Source organism: Lotus japonicus, chromosome 3, assembly GCF_012489685.1.
Source record: "Lotus japonicus ecotype B-129 chromosome 3, LjGifu_v1.2".
Classification (NCBI taxonomy): Eukaryota; Viridiplantae; Streptophyta; class Magnoliopsida; order Fabales; family Fabaceae; genus Lotus; species Lotus japonicus.
The window spans coordinates 87722548-87741458 of NC_080043.1; the positions used below are offsets into that span (position 1 = coordinate 87722548).

Genomic DNA, 18911 nt, shown 5'->3' on the forward strand with positions numbered 1-18911 from the left:
AAAGCAGAGTATTCATAAGAAGAAGAAAAACAAGTGGAAAACACATTTTTAGCCTGTTAAACATTGTTATCATGGTATAAGCTCCTATAAAATGAGCTCATTTGTAAGATAAACAAGTCAGAATAGATATACACAAAGAACTTTTTCTACTTAATGAATTTAAAAATGCCAGATGGAGTTAAAATAATGTCCACCTTTAATTGGCTGGTGTGGACGGAGTAAGTGTGAAATTCAAAAATTGTTTGTATGAGCAGTGACACACATTATTAGAATAAGAGAAGGAAAGAAAATTTAGAGAGAAATAAATAGCAGATGTGAACATTATAATTTATAAGATAAGATTTGCTGGTTCAAAAAGTAGGTGCAGGGAAACTTACACAGGTGTTTCTGAATTCTAAACGTTATAGAATCCACCGACTTCGCCCGTTCGGGACCAACCTAGCATCATAGTTGAACCTTGTGAATGAATTGGGTACTATAGGCTGTGCATTTTGACCCAAATTCTATGTGTTATAAATATGTTGCTAATGTTTATTTAATTTAATTTTAATTCATTCACACATCACTTTCTCATTATCCCTTTTACTTTTACCAACTTTCTCTTATATTTTTTTTATGTCGCATCACTTATTATATATTTCACTTACTTATAAGTGTGAATGAAATTTTATTGTTAAACTAAGAAATACATTAAATAAATATTGGTCCCATCCCAAATTAGTACCGTAGGACTTACAAGAAATTCAACGGAAAAAAATGTTGGAAAAAGTGGTAAGCTAGCACTTCTCCGGTTGCACTAGTTGAATACAAGGTAACAAGTTTTTTTGGAACAAACTTTTATCTCAATTCATAAAAAAAAATTATTTTTTAACTTTGAAGTGGGTGTGTAACATCCATTTACATTTGCCAAAGTCTTCTTCAATTCCTTAACAGACTTGATTAGAATAATCTCCCTCGTCATGAAAAGAAAAAAGAACAATCTTGATTGATTCACACTCCAAATTTTGTCCACTTAATTTTGTTGCTACCTCTCTTTTCTTTTAGGCTTAATCCTCAAATTGGTCCCTGTCTTTGAGTCGCCGTCTGATCTAAGTCCCTCATCGGAAAAATTTGTGCAAAAGGTCCTCATTATTGCAAAACGTATGGAGCGAGTCCTCGCCGGAGCCCGGAGCTCCGGCGAGTGATTAAATGGCACGCTGACTGGATTAATGAAGTTGACGTGGAATTAAAAAAATAAAATAAAATAAAAAATAAATTACACATAAGAAATTTTAATTTAATTAATAAAAATAAAATCAATTAACAAAATTAACCCTAATTTAATTTTAAAAAAAAATTCCTCCCAAATTAATCCAATTTCCCCAAAATTAACCTCAATTCTAAATCACCGATTCAGAATCTTGATCCCATTATCTCATAATCAACTACATTCATCTCATTATCTCATCATCTTTATCCCATCATCTTTATCACATTCAAAATCTTGAAATAAACTCATGTGGGGTGGCAACACAGGTACAGTACTAAGACAATAAAAAGAAGAAAGAAAGCATAGAAGACAGAGAGTTACAAAACAAAGAAACAAACAACCACAATTCAAAGGCTGGAACGAACACAGCATCAGCACCCCTTGGAACCTCCCACCGAGCTCAAAACACATACACGAAGCACTGTTAATTTAATAAAGAGAAAAAATGGTATGAACAAAACCCAGAATCTTCACAATAACAAACCCAAAAGAAAGCAAATCCACAACCTTGTAGGGAGGGATCTGCATAGCCATGGAAACCAGCGTTACCATCATCGTCTTCCCTGGATCTGTGCGCCACCGCCGCCTCCTCTTTGCGGTGTCGTCATTCATCCTCACCTTCACGAGGATCAAGAGCTGCAACCTCTCTTTTCCCTCTCTCGGGAGTGGAACCTGAAGCTCCTGCAATACCGTCTCGCGTCCTGGTCCGTTGCAGAATTTCTCCTCTTCCCTTCACAACGTTGAGCTTTTTCAGAGCGTCACAAGCGAGCTTTTGGGTCCCTTTCATCTTTATCTAAGTCGCAGATCTGGAAGGGCAAGGCTCTTGGATGGAAGCCCAGGGTTTGGTTCACCCTTTCATCACCCCCAAATTGAATCGAGTCTTCCTCTGTTGATTTCGACCTTGAGAAAGCGGTTAGGATTCGATTGAAACTGAGTTCGATTGTTGTTGTTGTTGGGTTAGATTGTATGTCCATGAGGAAGTTGAGATGAGAGGATCTGAATGAGGGGCTTCTGGAAAATTTCTGGAAATGAGTTTCTGGAGTGAGAACGTTCCAGATTACTAGATTAGGGATTTTTTATCTGGGAAAAAAAGTTGTTGTTTTTAATTATAGTTAATGAGTTTTTGTTTTTTTAGCTTTAATAAATTTATGGTGAAATTGGGTTTTTAAATTAGTTTTGGGCTTTTAAATTAATTTATTTTCCTGATGTGTAATTTTTATTTTTATTTTAAAATCCATGTCAGCACACTTAGCCCAGTCAGCGTGCCATTTCATCCCTCGCCGGAGCTCCGGTCTCCGGCGAGGACTTGCTCCATACGTTTTGCAATGATGAGGACCTTTTGCACAAATTTTTCCGGTGAGGGACTTAGATCAGACGGCGACTCAAAGACAAGGACCAATTTGAGGATTAAGCCTTTCTTTTATTTCTATCTCTCTCATTCCTCTACTTTTTATTGAGAAAACACTATGCAAAAGAAAAATATACAGATTAACGTGAAAATATCCTAAAATTAATTCATACTTCAATTTTTCACACTATTTTCACTTAACTTTATTTCTACCCCTCCCTTCTTTTTCTATCCTATCACATATTATATTTTATATTTTCTCTATCGTATTTTTTTCTCTCCTTCATCGTTTTTCCACTAAAATGAGGTGTGAACTATATATGTGAAAATGATACCAAAGTGTTAAATTAATTACTTTGGTGGAGCTTATTACTTATAGGATAAGGCATGCAAATTGTCTAAGATGCCCCTGATAAACTTTCTGGGAAACAGGAAAGCAGGTGCGGTTTCTTGTCCAGAATCAAAGCTGACGAGCGAATATTTCCCTGTTTCTTTGCTGTCATCCGTGGATGGATGGATCATTACTTCTTTCCTTTCCAACCTCTCCCTCTCCTACCTTGAACTTCAACCATCTTTACCATTCTTCTTCTACTTCACAAGTATAAATAGGACTCCTACTCCAACCTCACCAAAACAAACTCACATTACACACATTCAACACATTCTTAATTGTTGTTCTCTTATGACACAATCATCAAACAATGGCTGGAACTGGAACTGTCAATGGCAAAGGTCTTGAGTTTGAAGACTTGCTTCCGGTGATGGCGAACAAGCTAGGTGGGGAGGGTCTGATAAAGGAACTATGCAACGGGTTCGATATGCTGATGGACAAGGACAGAGGGGTCATCACACTCGAGAGCTTGAAGACCAACGCTGCTGTTCTTGGCCTGCAGGACATGAAGGAAGACGAGCTTGTGAGCATGATTAGAGAAGGGGATCTAGATGGAGATGGTGCTCTTACCCAGATGGAGTTCTGCGTTTTGATGTTCAGGTTGAGCCCTGAGTTGATGGAAGAGTCATGGATTTGGCTTGAAGAGGCTCTGCAACATGAACTTGACAACAATTATTCACTCTAGTTTCTAGGAATAACAATTCTGATAGTGGTTTCTCTTCTCCTTAGTTGTGTTAAGAGCTTCTGTTCTGTTGTTACTATTCTTCATCCTGTTGCCTATATTGGAAAGAATTGAATTAACCATTTTTTGTACTCTGCTTTTGATGTTCTTTTACTTGATGCGCATGAGAAATTGAGATAGAACTGAAAATGCATTGGCTAATTGATTGTATGGTTTTTGTTGATTCATAAATTGTGGCATGACAAAGGCTATAAGGAAAACATCGTTTTTCGTTTATAAACTAATTGTTATATGAACAAGGGGAAGAGGAATTGGGAAGAGGGTTCAAAACCAAAATAGCTAAAGCACAACAATAACAAGTAACAACTCATGGACTTGCCATTCCAATTGGCAGCTCAATTGTTTGTAAATGCAAGCTGCTGTGAGTTACCCTGTTCTGATATGAATCAAAGTGTTTAAATGCTTAATTGTCCTCTACTGTTTCTTTTTCCGTCCAGTCTCCTCGCAAGGTAAGGCACTAATTTTCCTAGGAACTGGGGAATTGGGTGAACTGTCATACCTTGACCAAAGTTTTATGTATTCACACCTACTTCCATTAACTTTGTTACATTTCTGTTCTGAAGGTCAACTTCTAAAGACAAACTTTAATTTACCTTTCTACTATCAAATAGCAGAAAAACTGACGGACTCAAATAGCACTTACAAAAATCGTACATTTATCTCACCCCAAGAAGACTAGGGGAGTTCGAATTTGCGATGTCAAGTACAAGACCCCACTAACCTAACCACTTTTCTACATTAATTCTTACATTGAGTAATATTGATAGCACATTCATGGTTAATCTACATTTTTATGGACAAATATATAAATTTGAAAATTATGTGTGGTACTCCGTTAATTTAATTGAATAGAGAAGAAGAAAATTGGGGATCAAATCATGAGTAAGGCTTCACTGCTAACAATAAATCCAGCCTAATCGTGCGCCAAATTTAGTTGGGTCCTAATCAATTATTTTTCTGCTGCAATTAGCCATTGGAACGTGTCAAATTGCATACAATCTCTTATTTCTTTAAGTTGAAGTTCAGAATCTCATCCTCATCCAATTCTCCATTATATGGTGGGAGAATTAATATTTTTTAAGAAAGATGGCTGTGCCAACCAGATCTGCTACAAATATTAAACTTTCAAAGCGGTCGGCAGAATTGAAACAATTTGATTAAACATGAAAAATGTTTGCCATTTCTTGTCTTAACATAATCAACAACAATGTGTTTGCAAAGTGGACATTCTAGGAAATCTCATATTCTCATTTGAGGCTGGTTCTATTATGTAACAAGACTGACTTCCCAGCATACTCCCTTAGCTTCCTTCTTCTTTAGTCAAACCTTTATTAGATTGTGGAATGATTCAGCTCACTTAACCCATTTTCATTGTGTCAGGCCCTAAACTATTCATACAAGTACAACTTAGAAACCCACCAAGGAAGCCAGTAGGAAACTCCAGAAATGAAAAATAGCCATGCATTTTTTCCCAGTCATATTATATGTTATGCTGAATTGTCCTGATATGAATATTTTTTATGGGCAACTAATCATGCTTTTTATGGGGTAATGAGTTTTTCTTTTCAACTAGCAACTGTTTGAATTACATTAGCCCAAAGGATTAGCCCAACAATAATGATTCATGAGCACATTAATGGTTTCGATATAAAAAAACACTAATTTTCTTGCGGATTTTGCTTCACAATTTCCTGCTCTTGCTTCTAATTTTGCGGTGGTTTAAAACCTCCACACAAAAAAATCCTACAAATATTTCTTTGAAAATTTTTATATCAAAACTTTCTTGCGGATTTACTTCCGAAAATTTCCTACGAATAATTTTGTAACAAAATATGAAATTGCAAAGAAAAATCCGTAGGAAATTGCCAAGCAACATCCATAGGAAAAGAAATGTGTTTTTTTTTTGTCTGGAATGTTGATGTGTTTATGAATCATTATTGACATCCCAAAAAGTGGGCTACTAAAGGCTCAATATAAATGATTCTCCGGGCAACATGTCACATACGGATACAAGTAAGTGAAACTGCTTAAAGTGTTTATAGCGTAGTCTACATCAGGTTTAGATCAGACCAAATCAAATTAATAAATAAACAAAACTAATAAGCCGGCTTATTCAAATAAATATAACTATGTAAGTTTATTTTTTTACTATTACTAAATTATATTTTTATTATAATAGCTTGAAATATATATATATAAATATATTTATAGATTTAAAAGTTGGACTCCATCACCAATCTCCTCCTCCACCGTCAAGACCTTTGTCGCCACACAACCACCCCTCTGTCGCCACCACCCTGTCCTGTCACCGCCGCCGCCGCATCCACCAACCTCCTCCCCCACCACCAAGACCATTGTCACCACAACCATAGCCATATTGCCGCCAACCTTCACCGCAACCACCGCCACCACCTCAATCACCAACAATCTTCACCACCATTGCTCTCCATCTCACTACTTTCGACTTTCTATTTTCTATTTTATGTTTTGATCATCAACCAAACATAATTTAATTAATTTCAACTTTATTTTCTATTTTTTGAAAATGTAAAATAGGAAATGGGAAAACTAAATAGACCTTTTTAATTAACTCCTAATTGCCAAAAATACTTCTCGTCAAAATAAATAAGTAATGACTGTAACTCCAAATACAACTTCTCATTATTGGAAAAGTATTTCCCCTTGAAACCATCCTCACTACCCTCCCTCCCTAGAATAAGCAACAATGTGACAAGGCTACCGAAACGTCACTTTTGCATTAGAAGAAGCCCAAGAAACACCCATCAACATATGCTGCCTTACTTTTTGTCGCCTAAGAGTACTACTTGTATTACAATGTCCTGTGAAATATACCATCTCTTCTAAGGCCTTCCCATTCTTGAGGAGAAACTTTGCTAGTGTAACTTCATTCTCACAATCAAGAAACCCATGAATTTCAACCACCTTCAAGTGTTGCAGAAAAGGCTTCAGAGTTGGGATCTCAGACTCCCAATACTGCTCTTCTTCATTGCTAGTCATGTCCAAGTCCTTATTCCACTGCTGCAGCAGATGAAAAGGAAATCAACAATAATATATATGATGTGTGCTTCATATGAAACATGCATAAAAATATAGTAATAAATAACTTATGACATGACTTACTTTTCTATCAAACTTATTATGGTCAATGATCTTGACAATGAGTGTGTGGAGGGTGGGAGAGCTCCTGAATAAGCATGCCAATCCCTGAATATTAGTTTTGTTGAAACAAGTATGCAGCTCTAATGATTTAAGATTATATAATGGCTCAATATAGAAGTTGCTATTTGATAGCATCTGCAGCCAAGGAGAGGAGCACATGCTTGTAATTCTCTTTTGAAGCTGAAAAAGAGAAATACATGAGATTGACCAGGATATAATATCATGTATATCAACATGAATGAATGCATGTTTGAATTCACATTAAAAAATCACGGTAAGTTGAAATCACAGTAAATAAAAACAAATTTCTTTTAATCAACGTTTTCTAGTAGAATATCCCCATCCGATAATATTGACCGAAAGTTAACGCACCCCAGTCTTTTGGCCAGTTCAGGTTGGGCTATAGGTGGACTACATAACCTTACGAGTAATTAGCTTAAACTTGGGACTGATAGCCATACTTGGAGCTGTGCATCGTTATTTCATCCATTATATAACTAAATATACACAAACTCCATAATGAGTTGAGTGATTATTGGGAATGTGTAAGAAAATATGCTAAAAAAAGCATATGTCAACCATTAATCCATTATCAAACATTATCATTTTGATTGGCAACCGGACCCATGCACCCATAATGCAAGAGAGCACAAACTTTATTACCTCTATAGTTTTGCTATCAAGTGTCAACGAACGGGCACAAGACAATCCAGCCATGAAATTTATGGCACTTTGAAGCTTATCCATGCTAACTTTATCATTCTTACTCATCACCAAAACGAAATCAACGGAAGCCTCATGCAACACATTCGAACGCTCAAAAACAGTAACATCAGCAACTGCATTATACTGCCAAAACAACGACTCAAGCTTCGGTGCATTGATCCTCACCCAACTCTTATTATGGTACCCGTGAAAACACTCTGACACTCTCAACCTCTCGAGTTTTGGCGTGACAACATCCAAACCGTGAAGGTTAATACATTTCTCCAAGCTCAAATCACGAAGAGCGAGACAACCAACGCGAAGAACTCGCAATCCAAAACACAATTGCAGGTGCAAGTTCCTCAGAAAAGGAAAAGCGGATTCAGTAAACAAATCAGATAAAGGAGCCTGATGATCCACCGGGCCTAATGTCAATGACAATGTGTGAAGAGATTGAAACGTTTCTTTCATGATTGATGAAGGAGGTAACCGAAAACCTGATCTCAATTTCAAAACCCTCAAAGTTTTACTCGCAATTAAGCATCTTGGAAAATTGAAATACTCATCTGTTCGCACTTCTGGTGTGACTTCGATGTCAAGCTCTTTCACATTGTGCCTTACCGCGCTCCGGATTAAGCTATTCAACCGCGAAAAGCTTAACCGGGCGCGGAAGCAAAGAGCCCTAATGTCCGAGTCCTTGTCGCGCGTCGAGAGTACTTGTGTGATGAAATCCATGGTTGAAGCTAATGGGTGACCTGACGTTTCGAAATCTGATGATTGCAGATTTCGAGAGGAGAATGCATGTGGATCGATGGTTCTGAAGTCGAGATCGGGGAATGTGGTCCATAGAAACTTCCATCTCTTGGAGAGAATGCTCGTCTGGGCGGCGGTTTTGATCGGGAGGAGGGAGAGAATGTGGTGGAGGACGGCGTCTGGGAGGTCGCTGATCCGATCCGTGGCGGCGGCTTTCGCTTCGTTCTCCATGATTTGAGCCATTTTCTTGCGTTTTGCTGATCTTGTTTCCATTGTGAATTGTGATAATCTAATCCTCTCTTGCTTGTTCTTTAGCTAGCTATGTGAGATTTCTTCTGTTTGTTTTGTGTAAGTGTGTGTGTGTTTGTATTTTGTTCGTTAGATTTGGAATTGGAAGAGAAACTTTCAAAACTAAACACGGCTAATCAGATTTGAAAGACGTTCTGTTATCACAAAACCTGAATAACACTCTAAAGACTCGGACACATATACTCTTCTCAAAATAAAAAATAGAGTTAATTTTTTTAGAGCTTAATTATTTTTATAACTAGCAAGTTTAATTTCATGTACAATGCAGAGTGCCTTAACATTTTGGATATAAAAATTATATGGAAATATATGAACAATTACAAAGTTTGAATTATTGATAACTTTTTTAAATTAATCTTATTGATATAGAATCAATTTAATGATTATTTACAGTGCCGGATACATGAATTTCTTGTCGTGGGGGCAAGAAATCATAGAAAATATAACATAATATTATTATAAATATGAATATTAAATAGAATTAAAAGTTCAAAAATTAATTGTGAGAAAATTGCAACAAAAATAATTTTAACCATGAATTGATATTTGTGGGACCTCTTCTTTCAATATAATATATATATATATATATAGTCTGAGATTGATATTTTTTCAATATATATAATTTTTATAAATTAGTAATAATATTGTGCCAAAGCTTTAAAAATTAGTAAGACATTTACTAAATTTTTGCTGGGAAAGTTAGTTTCATCATGATGTGTATTTTTCTTTCACGTGGTCACATGTTATTTCCCGATACAAAACAAATTCATTTTGAGTGTAGACACACAGATAGAGAATAGATGAAAAAAAGATAAGAGAGATAAATGATTAATATAAGAGAAGAATTGAGTGTGGATATCCTGACTTGCCCCTTTTCCTTTCCATATGCTGAGCCTGAGGGTGTTCTTATATTACCAATATATGATAACACAATTACAAATTATCTGTTGCTGCAATTTTAATCAATTTGACAATTTTTTTATATATTTCAACATCACACACTATAATTTAATTCCTACCCTAACTGAACTAGATATTAGAGAATTAATATCACTAACCACTAACCGCTGACCCTTTTCCTGGTAACACGAATGTAGGCAAAAACAGCAGCAAATATAGCAGTAACAAATCCACCAATGATGACACCCCCACCAGCCTCTGACTTGTCTATTGAATGGTGCTTAATTCCCAGCCTTCGAATCCTTGGAGCCTCAGCAGCTGCTTTTGTAGCTCCTGCAGGATGTTCTGCAACTTTATCATTCTTGGGAACACTTGTTTGAGTTTTATGCTCCAAAAGATTTAAGTTTAATCCTTGGAGTGGTGCCTGTGCTTCAGATTCATGGGCCATGGCTTGAAGAATTGTTAAGAGCAGAGCTAGTAGCAGAACAACCAAACCAAGCTTGCTCATTCTGAACGAATATGTGTGTATGATTCAATTAGTTTTGGAAGTTTGTGTTAAAACTTAGCTGCTTTGAAGAACTGAGATTCAGTGTTTTAGAGTACAGAAAAACGAGTGTTAAGCAAAGCTAATCCAAATTGAATATATAGTACTACTGTACTAGGTTACATTCTGATTATGGAAACCACATGGGGTGGGGTGGAGGGGATTTAAATAGATGGGAAAGGTTAGTTCACAAAAAATCTTCTAATAGAGAGGAATGTATGGCTGTGATCTTTTGTGGTTGAGAGTGTGGCTGGAATGAAAACTCTGGTGGAGTGGAGGTTCATCAATCTTGTCCTATGAAAGAGGATCCCTCTTGCATAATAAACTATCATCTGTTTTGAAATTAAGAGAGAAATTTCTGGCTGTCATCTAAAATCAATTTAGACATATACTGGTATGATCAGGGCTGTTTTTTTTTTTAAGTGGTATCTTGTATAAGAGATAATAATGTTTCACATCCCTGTGGAATTAGCTCTACCAATGGAGTTTCTATTCATACTCGAAAGTCAAATCCGAGACATTGCTTAAGAAAATCATGTATCACTTGAATCAATTATAAATTAATTGTTGGTTAATCAGAGTTGTGTTTGTCACCAACTTGTTTTTATAATTTATGGACGATGAATCAAAAGTGAGTTCATTATCCAATCTCAAAAGAGAGAATTATGAGGAAAGTCCTCCACCCAAACTTGGGAATGAGAAACAAACTCGGCATTGCAATGCCTCTTAACATGAAGAAGCTGACAAGAGGTAGAACTCTTGAGGAAATGTAAATACAACCACTGGATCAAGATAAATAAGTTGGATTGTTCAGCTCTCATGTTCAAGCACTATTTAACTGCAAAATACAGTATAAAATCTCTTTCACACACACAAACAGAACAGACCCTAGACACTCGAGAAACACCAACAAAACTACTGAAGATCAAGTACCTCAAACATCAAACAATCAAACAAGTAAGGGAAAAAAAGAAAAAAACTAACCTCTTAGTAGAGTATGTTTATTTCCTCTTAACCTATAGTGATTATTTCATGTAATAGTGATAACCTCCGACATCATGTATATTTTTAAAATTAATGACAACCAGGACTATTTGATAGTAATAAATTAATCATTGTTCGATTTTTGTATGATTTGACCCACATATTTAGATGACCACTAGACAACTATATATGTGCGTATATGTCTACAGTGTGAGGGTCCTTTCATAAAACTGAGTGATGGTGATGCTTTTTTTTATATGATCCAAATGCTCTCACATCACATGTATGAAAAATTGTTTTTCTCTCGGGAAATATTTTTTTCCGAGTTTGAATTTGTGCTATTATTTTTATGGCATCTAATTTACTTATCACTTGCTAAACATCTTTTTCTTGGTATGTTTAAGATTAAAAAATAAAAATTTGATTACAGTTTAAAAATATTTTGACTTGCTATGTGTATGTTGCTTGCTGCTCTGCTCAAGCGTTCCAGTGGATAAATGGTTGGACTACAGATGCATTTCTGTCAAATTTCTGGAATTAGAACAGTTATGCATGGAAGGTCCATTTTCCTAATTTCCAATTCTGAGGTTGGAAGAAAAGAAGGGTTGATACTATTATAGTATTACGTGTAGCTGGAAATTAACAGGTGACAGGTGATGTTTTGATGTCTATCACTTTCATGATAAAGATAATCAATTCTAACCTTTAGTCATAAAAAATTAACAATCCAAAGACAGTAATCGATTATCAATTTATCATTACACTAATTAACAATAAAATTTTATTAGTAGTTGGTGAGATGTCACCCTCATCCAGATGTCCAACCTTGATGTGAGGCACTAAAAATATAGTTAAAATAGCTTGTTGGAAGTTTTTTGGTTTGGTGTAGTATTGAAACTGAAAAAAGCAAAGAGTAAACTAGACTCCTTCCTCCTTCTGAAGCAAGCAGTGACAATCGATCTTGAGGAGGGAAATGACCACAGGAGGAACCAACCGCATTGTTTGCGCAAAACCAAAATAGCTAAGCTATCCGCATAAGAGTTTGTCTCAAGACGACCATACTTGAAAGAGATATTCTAAGAACGAACCGTAATGAAAACTATCTCATCCAAAACATTATACAATGGAGAAGGCATGATAGGGCCTCAAGCAAACAGATGACATCCGAGATGGATCAACTGTTTAATGGGCCTGAAGTGTGTACAACGTCCCACTAGCCCGTCTTGGGCTTCAGTTCTGGTTGGACCCGGTCTGGTTCATAAAAAAAAAAGACAAAAAAAGTTGGCCACCGACAAACCCAGCTTCAGATTGGAACAATTTCAGGTTGGATTATGGTAATGAAGTTTTCCTTTTACAATAATGAAACCAGTGGCAGTGGATGCCTGGTGACAGTGGAAACCATATCACCTGTCAAACAGAAAAGCAAGTTTTCCTTTTACTGAGAACTTATTTACCGTTTGTTCTGTTTCTTTTTTGAGGAAGACCACCAACACTTTTAATATTCTCTTTTTGATGGGTTAAATCCCATATATGGTCTACTAAATTTATGGTGGGGCCTACATGGACTTTAACTAATCAAAGAGAGTGTGAGTGTTAGAAAGAGTGTAAAAAGAATGTGTTAGCACTTACCGTCTTGTCTACTGCTAATTGCTAGAACCTCTCACATTGTGCCACAGCTACAAATGGTCCAATGGAGCTCATGTGATATTTTTTTCAAAAAATAAACATAAAAATAAAAATTGACCGAGTAACCACTTTTATACTCAAAGATAAAGATACAAGATCATTCACCTTAAAGACAAAAAAGAAATAAGCAAAATAGCCTGTAAAAGACAAAAAAGAAAAATCAATTTAGACCCTAAGATGAAGATTATGATCAATTTAGTCCTTAAAGATAAAAAGATAATCAATTTTAGTCCTTGGTAATACTAAACTGAACATCTTTTCATCTTAAGGAACTATTTTTCCTAATCCTAAATCTTGTAAGAAAAATGTTATTCCTTGATTCCTTGCCCCTTTTTTAATGCATTTAAGACATGGATAAAACAACTGAAGTTTAACTGATAAAAGAAGGAGCATCTTAATAAAATATTTTCAGCATACATTAAAACCTAGTCAACTTTCTTTTCCTTTTTTCTGTACCATAATTCTTCTCTCTTTATTTTCCTCCTTCTTAAAAAGCCCCCCCTTGATCGTGACTTCAAAGCAAGCAGCAACTTCTACTTAACATCTCCCTTTTCATCTTCACAGATATCATATCAGAGAGCTTCACAAGCGGAAAGATGGCCACTTCAGAGAGAAACATGCTGCTGAATTATGTCCCAGTTTTTGTCATGCTCCCAGTAAGTCATCCACAAACTATTGTGTTTCTAAGCTCCCAATTTATGCAATTGAATATAAAATACAGAATCAGCTTATATGTGTGTGCTAATTATCAATAACATGTTTTCCTGTTTTTCTTTGTAACTCCATTAGCTTGGAGTTGTAAGTGTTAGCAATGTCTTTGAAGACCCAGCTGGCCTCAAAGAACAGCTCCTGCAGCTGCGAGCAGCAGGAGTTGATGGGGTTATGGTTGATGTCTGGTGGGGGATCACAGAACAGAAGGGGCCTAAGCAGTATGATTGGGGTGCCTACAGGAGCTTGTTTCAGCTGATTCAGGAATGTGGCTTGAAACTGCAGGCGATCATGTCATTCCACCAATGTGGGGGGAATGTAGGGGATGCTGTTAACATTCCCATTCCCCAATGGGTACTTGACATTGGAGAATCAAATCCTGATATCTTCTACACTGACATCTCAGGTACCAGGAACAAGGAATATCTAACTGTTGGTGTAGACAACGAGCGTATCTTCCATGGAAGAACAGCCATTGAGGTGAGCCCTGTGAATTAGTATAATCTCTTTCTTATGACTAGCTTTCATGCCGTCATGTGATTTGCAACTCTGCAACAAAAATGACTAATATTACTTCAAACACAAAATTAAGTAAAATTTGTAGATTTGACTCGCATAAATGCATGTCTAAACAAAACATAACAAGTTTTATCCCGCTAAGTGAGGTCGGCAATATGGATCGCATTATCCATATTAAATACACGGTCAGTTTTACGTCGGCTGTCTCAGACCTAACACAATATTCCTCCTTTATCCAGGCTTAGACTGGCTATGACATATGTCCAGAACAAACTTGTTTGGGAATCCAGTTTCCAACAACATTGATATAGTATACTAAAACAAATAGATTCAGTATATCTGTTCATTTCAAATCAGATAATATTCATTTTGGATTTAAAAAGATTGACACAGTTCCGAGAACTTCTAAATGTACAGTTATAACTTATAATGATCTTGGACATTGAAGTAGTTGCTAATAATAATTTTGGGTTTAAACTTGTTGGTTTACCCAGCTATACAGTGACTACATGAAGAGTTTCAGAGAAAACATGTCAGATTTCTTAAAATCTGAACTTATTATAGACATTGAAGTTGGGCTTGGTCCAGCAGGAGAGCTCAGATATCCCTCTTATCCACAAAGTCAAGGGTGGGAATATCCTGGTATTGGAGAATTTCAGGTGAGTCTGGCCTGGCTTTCAAACAAAATTGATTTTAACTCGATCAAACTTGGATTTCAGCACTAAAAGCATTAGAAAAATAAAATTCTGCAGTGCTATGACAACTATTTGAAGGCAGATTTCAAAGCGGCAGCAACAAGGGCTGGCCATCCTGAATGGGAACTACCAGATGATGCAGGCAAGTACAATGATGTACCACAATCTACTGAGTTCTTTAGATCAAATGGCACATACCTCACTGAGAAAGGGAAGTTCTTCTTGACTTGGTACTCTAACAAACTGCTGAACCATGGTGATCAAATCCTAGATGAAGCCAACAAAGCTTTCCTGGGCTGTAAAGTCAAATTAGCACTCAAAGTAAACTTCATGACACCTTAATCAACACTTGTCCCCTCCATTCTCTGCCAATTAATTAACCAACAACCATTGATAATAGGTCTCTGGAATCCACTGGTGGTACAAATCCGAAAGTCATGCTGCTGAGCTTACTGCTGGATATTACAACCTTGGTAATAGAGATGGATACCGTCCAATTGCAAGAATGCTGTCCCGTCATCATGCCATTTTGAACTTTACATGTCTTGAGATGAGGGATTCAGAACAAAGATCTGATGTCGATAGTGGACCAGAGGAACTTGTTCAGCAGGTAATGCATTATTATAATTTTAGTTTAATGCTTGCTCTATATGTTAAAGATGACGCCAACGATAAATACTGTGTAGCAGTGGTAAAATTGCGATCCATTAACGTATGCTCAGGTATTGAGTGGAGGTTGGAGAGAACACATCGAAGTTGCTGGAGAAAATGCACTTTCAAGGTATGATGCCACAGCTTATAACCAAATCATATTGAATGCAAGACCACAAGGTGTCAACAAAGATGGCCCTCCAAAGTTTCGGATGTATGGAGTAACATACCTTCGTCTATCGGATGATCTACTGCAACAATCAAATTTTGACATATTCAGAAAGTTTGTGCAAAAGATGCATGCAGATCAGGTGAGCAGTGGTCATGCATGCACTAAAATAGATAATATTTTGAACTGTCTTCAGCTTCATAATACCTTGCTTCCTTATAACCCTCTCCTCGAATTGCAGGATTACTGTGCAGACCCTGGAAAGTACGGTCATATCATACCACCATTGAAGCGATCAGGGCCAAAGATACCCGATGATGTTCTTCTCAAAGCAACTGAACCTATGCCGCCGTTCCCTTGGGATTCAGAGACAGACATGGAAGTTGATGGTTGACTTTCCGGTTCCATGGGAAAATGATTGAAGATAACAGCTGGAAATAATATCTACCCTTCAGGTTAAGAATAAAGCAGCTACATCTGCAATATTCCCATCAATGTAGCAATCTCTAGACACCAGAAATATCTACTAGTGTGAAATTCTATGTGTGATTTCCGATCTACAAATTGAATAAACTATTTTATTGAACTTCCTCCAACTCTGATTTTGTCATGACATGAAAATTTCCATCCCTAAAATGGTGAAATCTATTCAAATGTGATTACTTAATCTTGTGCCCAACACCCAACATAAAGTTGAGTGTTGACGTGCCACCATAATCTGAGCGATCCATTTGAGAACCAAAGGAAAATAAGACACTAATCAGATTAGGAAGATACTCCTGCGGCATCTGTAATGCTAATGATGATGCCACAATGTGGCAATTTGAAAACATCTTAAAAATCTAGTCATGTAAGATAAAAAATCTGAAATTTTCTATGTTTGGACGTAAAATACTTATTTCTAATTATCATATTTCTAAAAACAAAAATCTGAAATTTTCATTATTTCGGATTTAATTTTGTATTTTAACAAACTTCCATCAACTCACCAATACCCACCGCATGAGCATATACCATCTCTAAAATGGTGAAACCTACAGATATCTCGCATGATAATCTCTCGACTCATAAGCTTAGAAACCATTTTCATTACAGTGTGGCAATCTACACACACACGAAGATTCTTGGTTATTCTGATTGTGGTTCCTGGACCAGTGTTAATAAGGGCAAAAGCAAGTGCCAACCTCTCACTATGATCCCAGAGCATTTTCTCCTTTACTTCTGCCTCAACATCATAAAGAACTGAACTAGTGTCAGGCATGTACCCCACTTTCTTCAGTTGCTCATTCAAGTCTTTCAGTTTGGCATAAATATCATCTGACTGTTGGTGGGACGTATCTCCAGCAAAAAATTGATGAACCATCTTATTTAGCTCAAAAAAACTGTAACTAGGTGGTTTCCTCAATCTCTTCTTTGTTACCTTTTTCCTCACCTTTTGAACATCCTTCCACCGTTTCTCAGCAGCATAGATGTTGGAAAGGCAAACATAGCCGCTCACTTTATTTGGATCCATTTCAAAAAGCTTCTGGGCTGATATCTCTGCTAACTTGACATTCCGATGTAATCTGCAAGCAGAAAGAAGAGCAGTCCAAACATCCTCATTAGGTTTCAATTTCATGTTGTCTATAGTTGCATATGCTTCATCTAATTTTCCTGCCCTGCCAAGTAGATCCACCAAACATGAATAATGAGTGGTTGTAGGCTCCACATTGTAGTCTCTGGTCATTTTATAGAAAATTTCTTTACCCTCATCCACTAATCCAGAATGACTACAAGCTGATAAAACTGCCGTGAAAACGCCCTCATCTGGAGTAATATTTTTACCTAACATTTCATTGAAAATGGAAATGGCCTCTCTTCCCTTGCCATGAATTCCAAATCCTGTAACCATAACTGTCCAGGAAGCCAAACTTTTATCAGGAATCTCATTGAAAGCGCGATGTGCACAAAGGAAACTTCCGCAGTTAGCATACATGCTTATTAGGGAAGTTCCCACAGCAGTATTCATTCCATAACCCTTTTTAACAAGATATGAGTGAACAGATGAACCCAATAGCAAGGCCGAGATTCGACTACAAGCCCCAAGCACAGAAATAACAGTCACTTCATCAGGAACTGCACCTCCTATAAACATTTGACCGAAAAGTTCCAGAACTTGAAAAGCACCCCCACACTTTTCATAGCCAGAAATCAATGAATTCCACGATACAGTATCCTTCACTGCTAACCCTTCAAATAGTTTCCTTGCACCAGATATGAAATCACAATTGCAGTACATATCAATCATTGAATTCGTCACAAACTCATTATTAGACAGTCTCCCACTATTCCTAACAACATAACCATGAACCGCTTTCCCCAGCTTCAAATCCATAAGATCACCACAAGCGCTGAGTAAGGCAAGCATGGTGGTCCCATCTCCAACCAAGCCAGATCTTCTCATGTGATCAAAAACCACAAAAGCATCCCCCGCCTCACCATTCTTCACATACCCCGACATCATCGTGTTCCACGAAGTCAAATCCCTCACAGGCATTTTATCAAACACCAACCTCGCAGTTCCCATATCACCAAATTTCAAATACATCGAAATCAAAGAATTTCCCACATAAACATCCGACTCCAACCCATCAACCACCACCAAACCATGAACTCTTATCCCCATTTCACGAAGCAGAAGGTCCCCACAAGCCTTGAGAACAAAAGGGTAGGTGAAATTATCAGCCTTCTGTCCAAAACTCAGCATTTCACGGTACAAAACAAGGGACCTCGAGCTCGAGTTTCCACCAGCGCTACAAGCATAGCCCCTGATCATAGAATTCCATAAGAATGAATTCTTGAAGACGATTTGATCGAATATGAGTTGTGCTTGAGGCATGCGGCCACAGGCGGCGTAGCAGGCGGCGAGCTTGGTGGAGAGGTAGGTGTTTTGGAGGAGAGTGCCGCAGGTGATGATGTGGGCATGGAGTTTCTGGGCTTGTGTGAATGATTTGGAGTTGGTGAGTGATTGCAACAAGGTTCCGCATTGTAGAGAATCGAGGGGGAGTGTGAGGGTAGGAGCATTGCGGAGAAGGGTTGTTGTTGTTGTCTTCATGAATGATGAAGGTGGAGATTACTTACTACATGTACGAGGAGAAGAGAACAGAACATGAAACAAGACAATGGAAAGGAGGGAAAACAAAAACAAAAACAATGAAAAAAAATTGGATGAAAAATTAAAAGTGGAGATGCGGGGTATCGATCCCCGTACCTCTCGCATGCTAAGCGAGCGCTCTACCATCTGAGCTACATCCCCATTTGATAATCTAGTCAAATATATTATATATAAATAATATTTAATTGTAAAAAAGATTTGAACCAGTATCTGTTTTGTTTGTT

At 37.0% G+C, this 18911-nt stretch overlaps 4 protein-coding genes and 1 non-coding gene across 5 annotated transcripts; 2 read left to right on the plus strand and 3 right to left on the minus strand.

Moving 5' to 3' along the window:
* The first annotated feature begins 3077 nt into the window (after nt 1-3077).
* On the plus strand, nt 3078-3801 carry LOC130746992 (calcium-binding protein PBP1-like). Its single transcript, XM_057599796.1, has one exon. The coding sequence runs from the start codon at nt 3299-3301 to the stop codon at nt 3671-3673; it is 375 nt and encodes a 124-aa protein (XP_057455779.1). The 5' UTR covers nt 3078-3298; the 3' UTR covers nt 3674-3801.
* A 2613-nt stretch (nt 3802-6414) lies between these two features.
* LOC130742941 (putative F-box/FBD/LRR-repeat protein At4g03220) lies at nt 6415-8719 on the minus strand. Its single transcript, XM_057595049.1, has 3 exons — nt 7574-8719; nt 6872-7045; nt 6415-6769 (listed from the first exon to the last, which is right to left on the minus strand). Exons 1-3 carry the CDS (start codon nt 8639-8641, stop codon nt 6467-6469), a joined length of 1545 nt encoding a protein of 514 aa, XP_057451032.1. The 5' UTR covers nt 8642-8719; the 3' UTR covers nt 6415-6466.
* A 4520-nt stretch (nt 8720-13239) lies between these two features.
* Nucleotides 13240-16129, plus strand: LOC130746994 (beta-amylase). The gene is made up of 7 exons (XM_057599798.1): nt 13240-13447; nt 13581-13979; nt 14513-14677; nt 14771-15034; nt 15114-15323; nt 15436-15675; nt 15775-16129. The coding sequence occupies exons 1-7, from the start codon at nt 13388-13390 to the stop codon at nt 15925-15927; spliced, it is 1491 nt and encodes a 496-aa protein (XP_057455781.1). The 5' UTR covers nt 13240-13387; the 3' UTR covers nt 15928-16129.
* Nucleotides 16130-16172: 43 nt separating this feature from the next.
* On the minus strand, nt 16173-18687 carry LOC130746993 (putative pentatricopeptide repeat-containing protein At3g11460, mitochondrial). Its single transcript, XM_057599797.1, has one exon. It carries the CDS (start codon nt 18625-18627, stop codon nt 16519-16521), a length of 2109 nt encoding a protein of 702 aa, XP_057455780.1. The 5' UTR covers nt 18628-18687; the 3' UTR covers nt 16173-16518.
* Nucleotides 18688-18755: 68 nt separating this feature from the next.
* TRNAA-AGC (transfer RNA alanine (anticodon AGC)) lies at nt 18756-18828 on the minus strand. The gene has a single exon. It is a non-coding gene; the product is annotated as a tRNA-Ala (tRNA).
* Nucleotides 18829-18911: the final 83 nt, after the last annotated feature.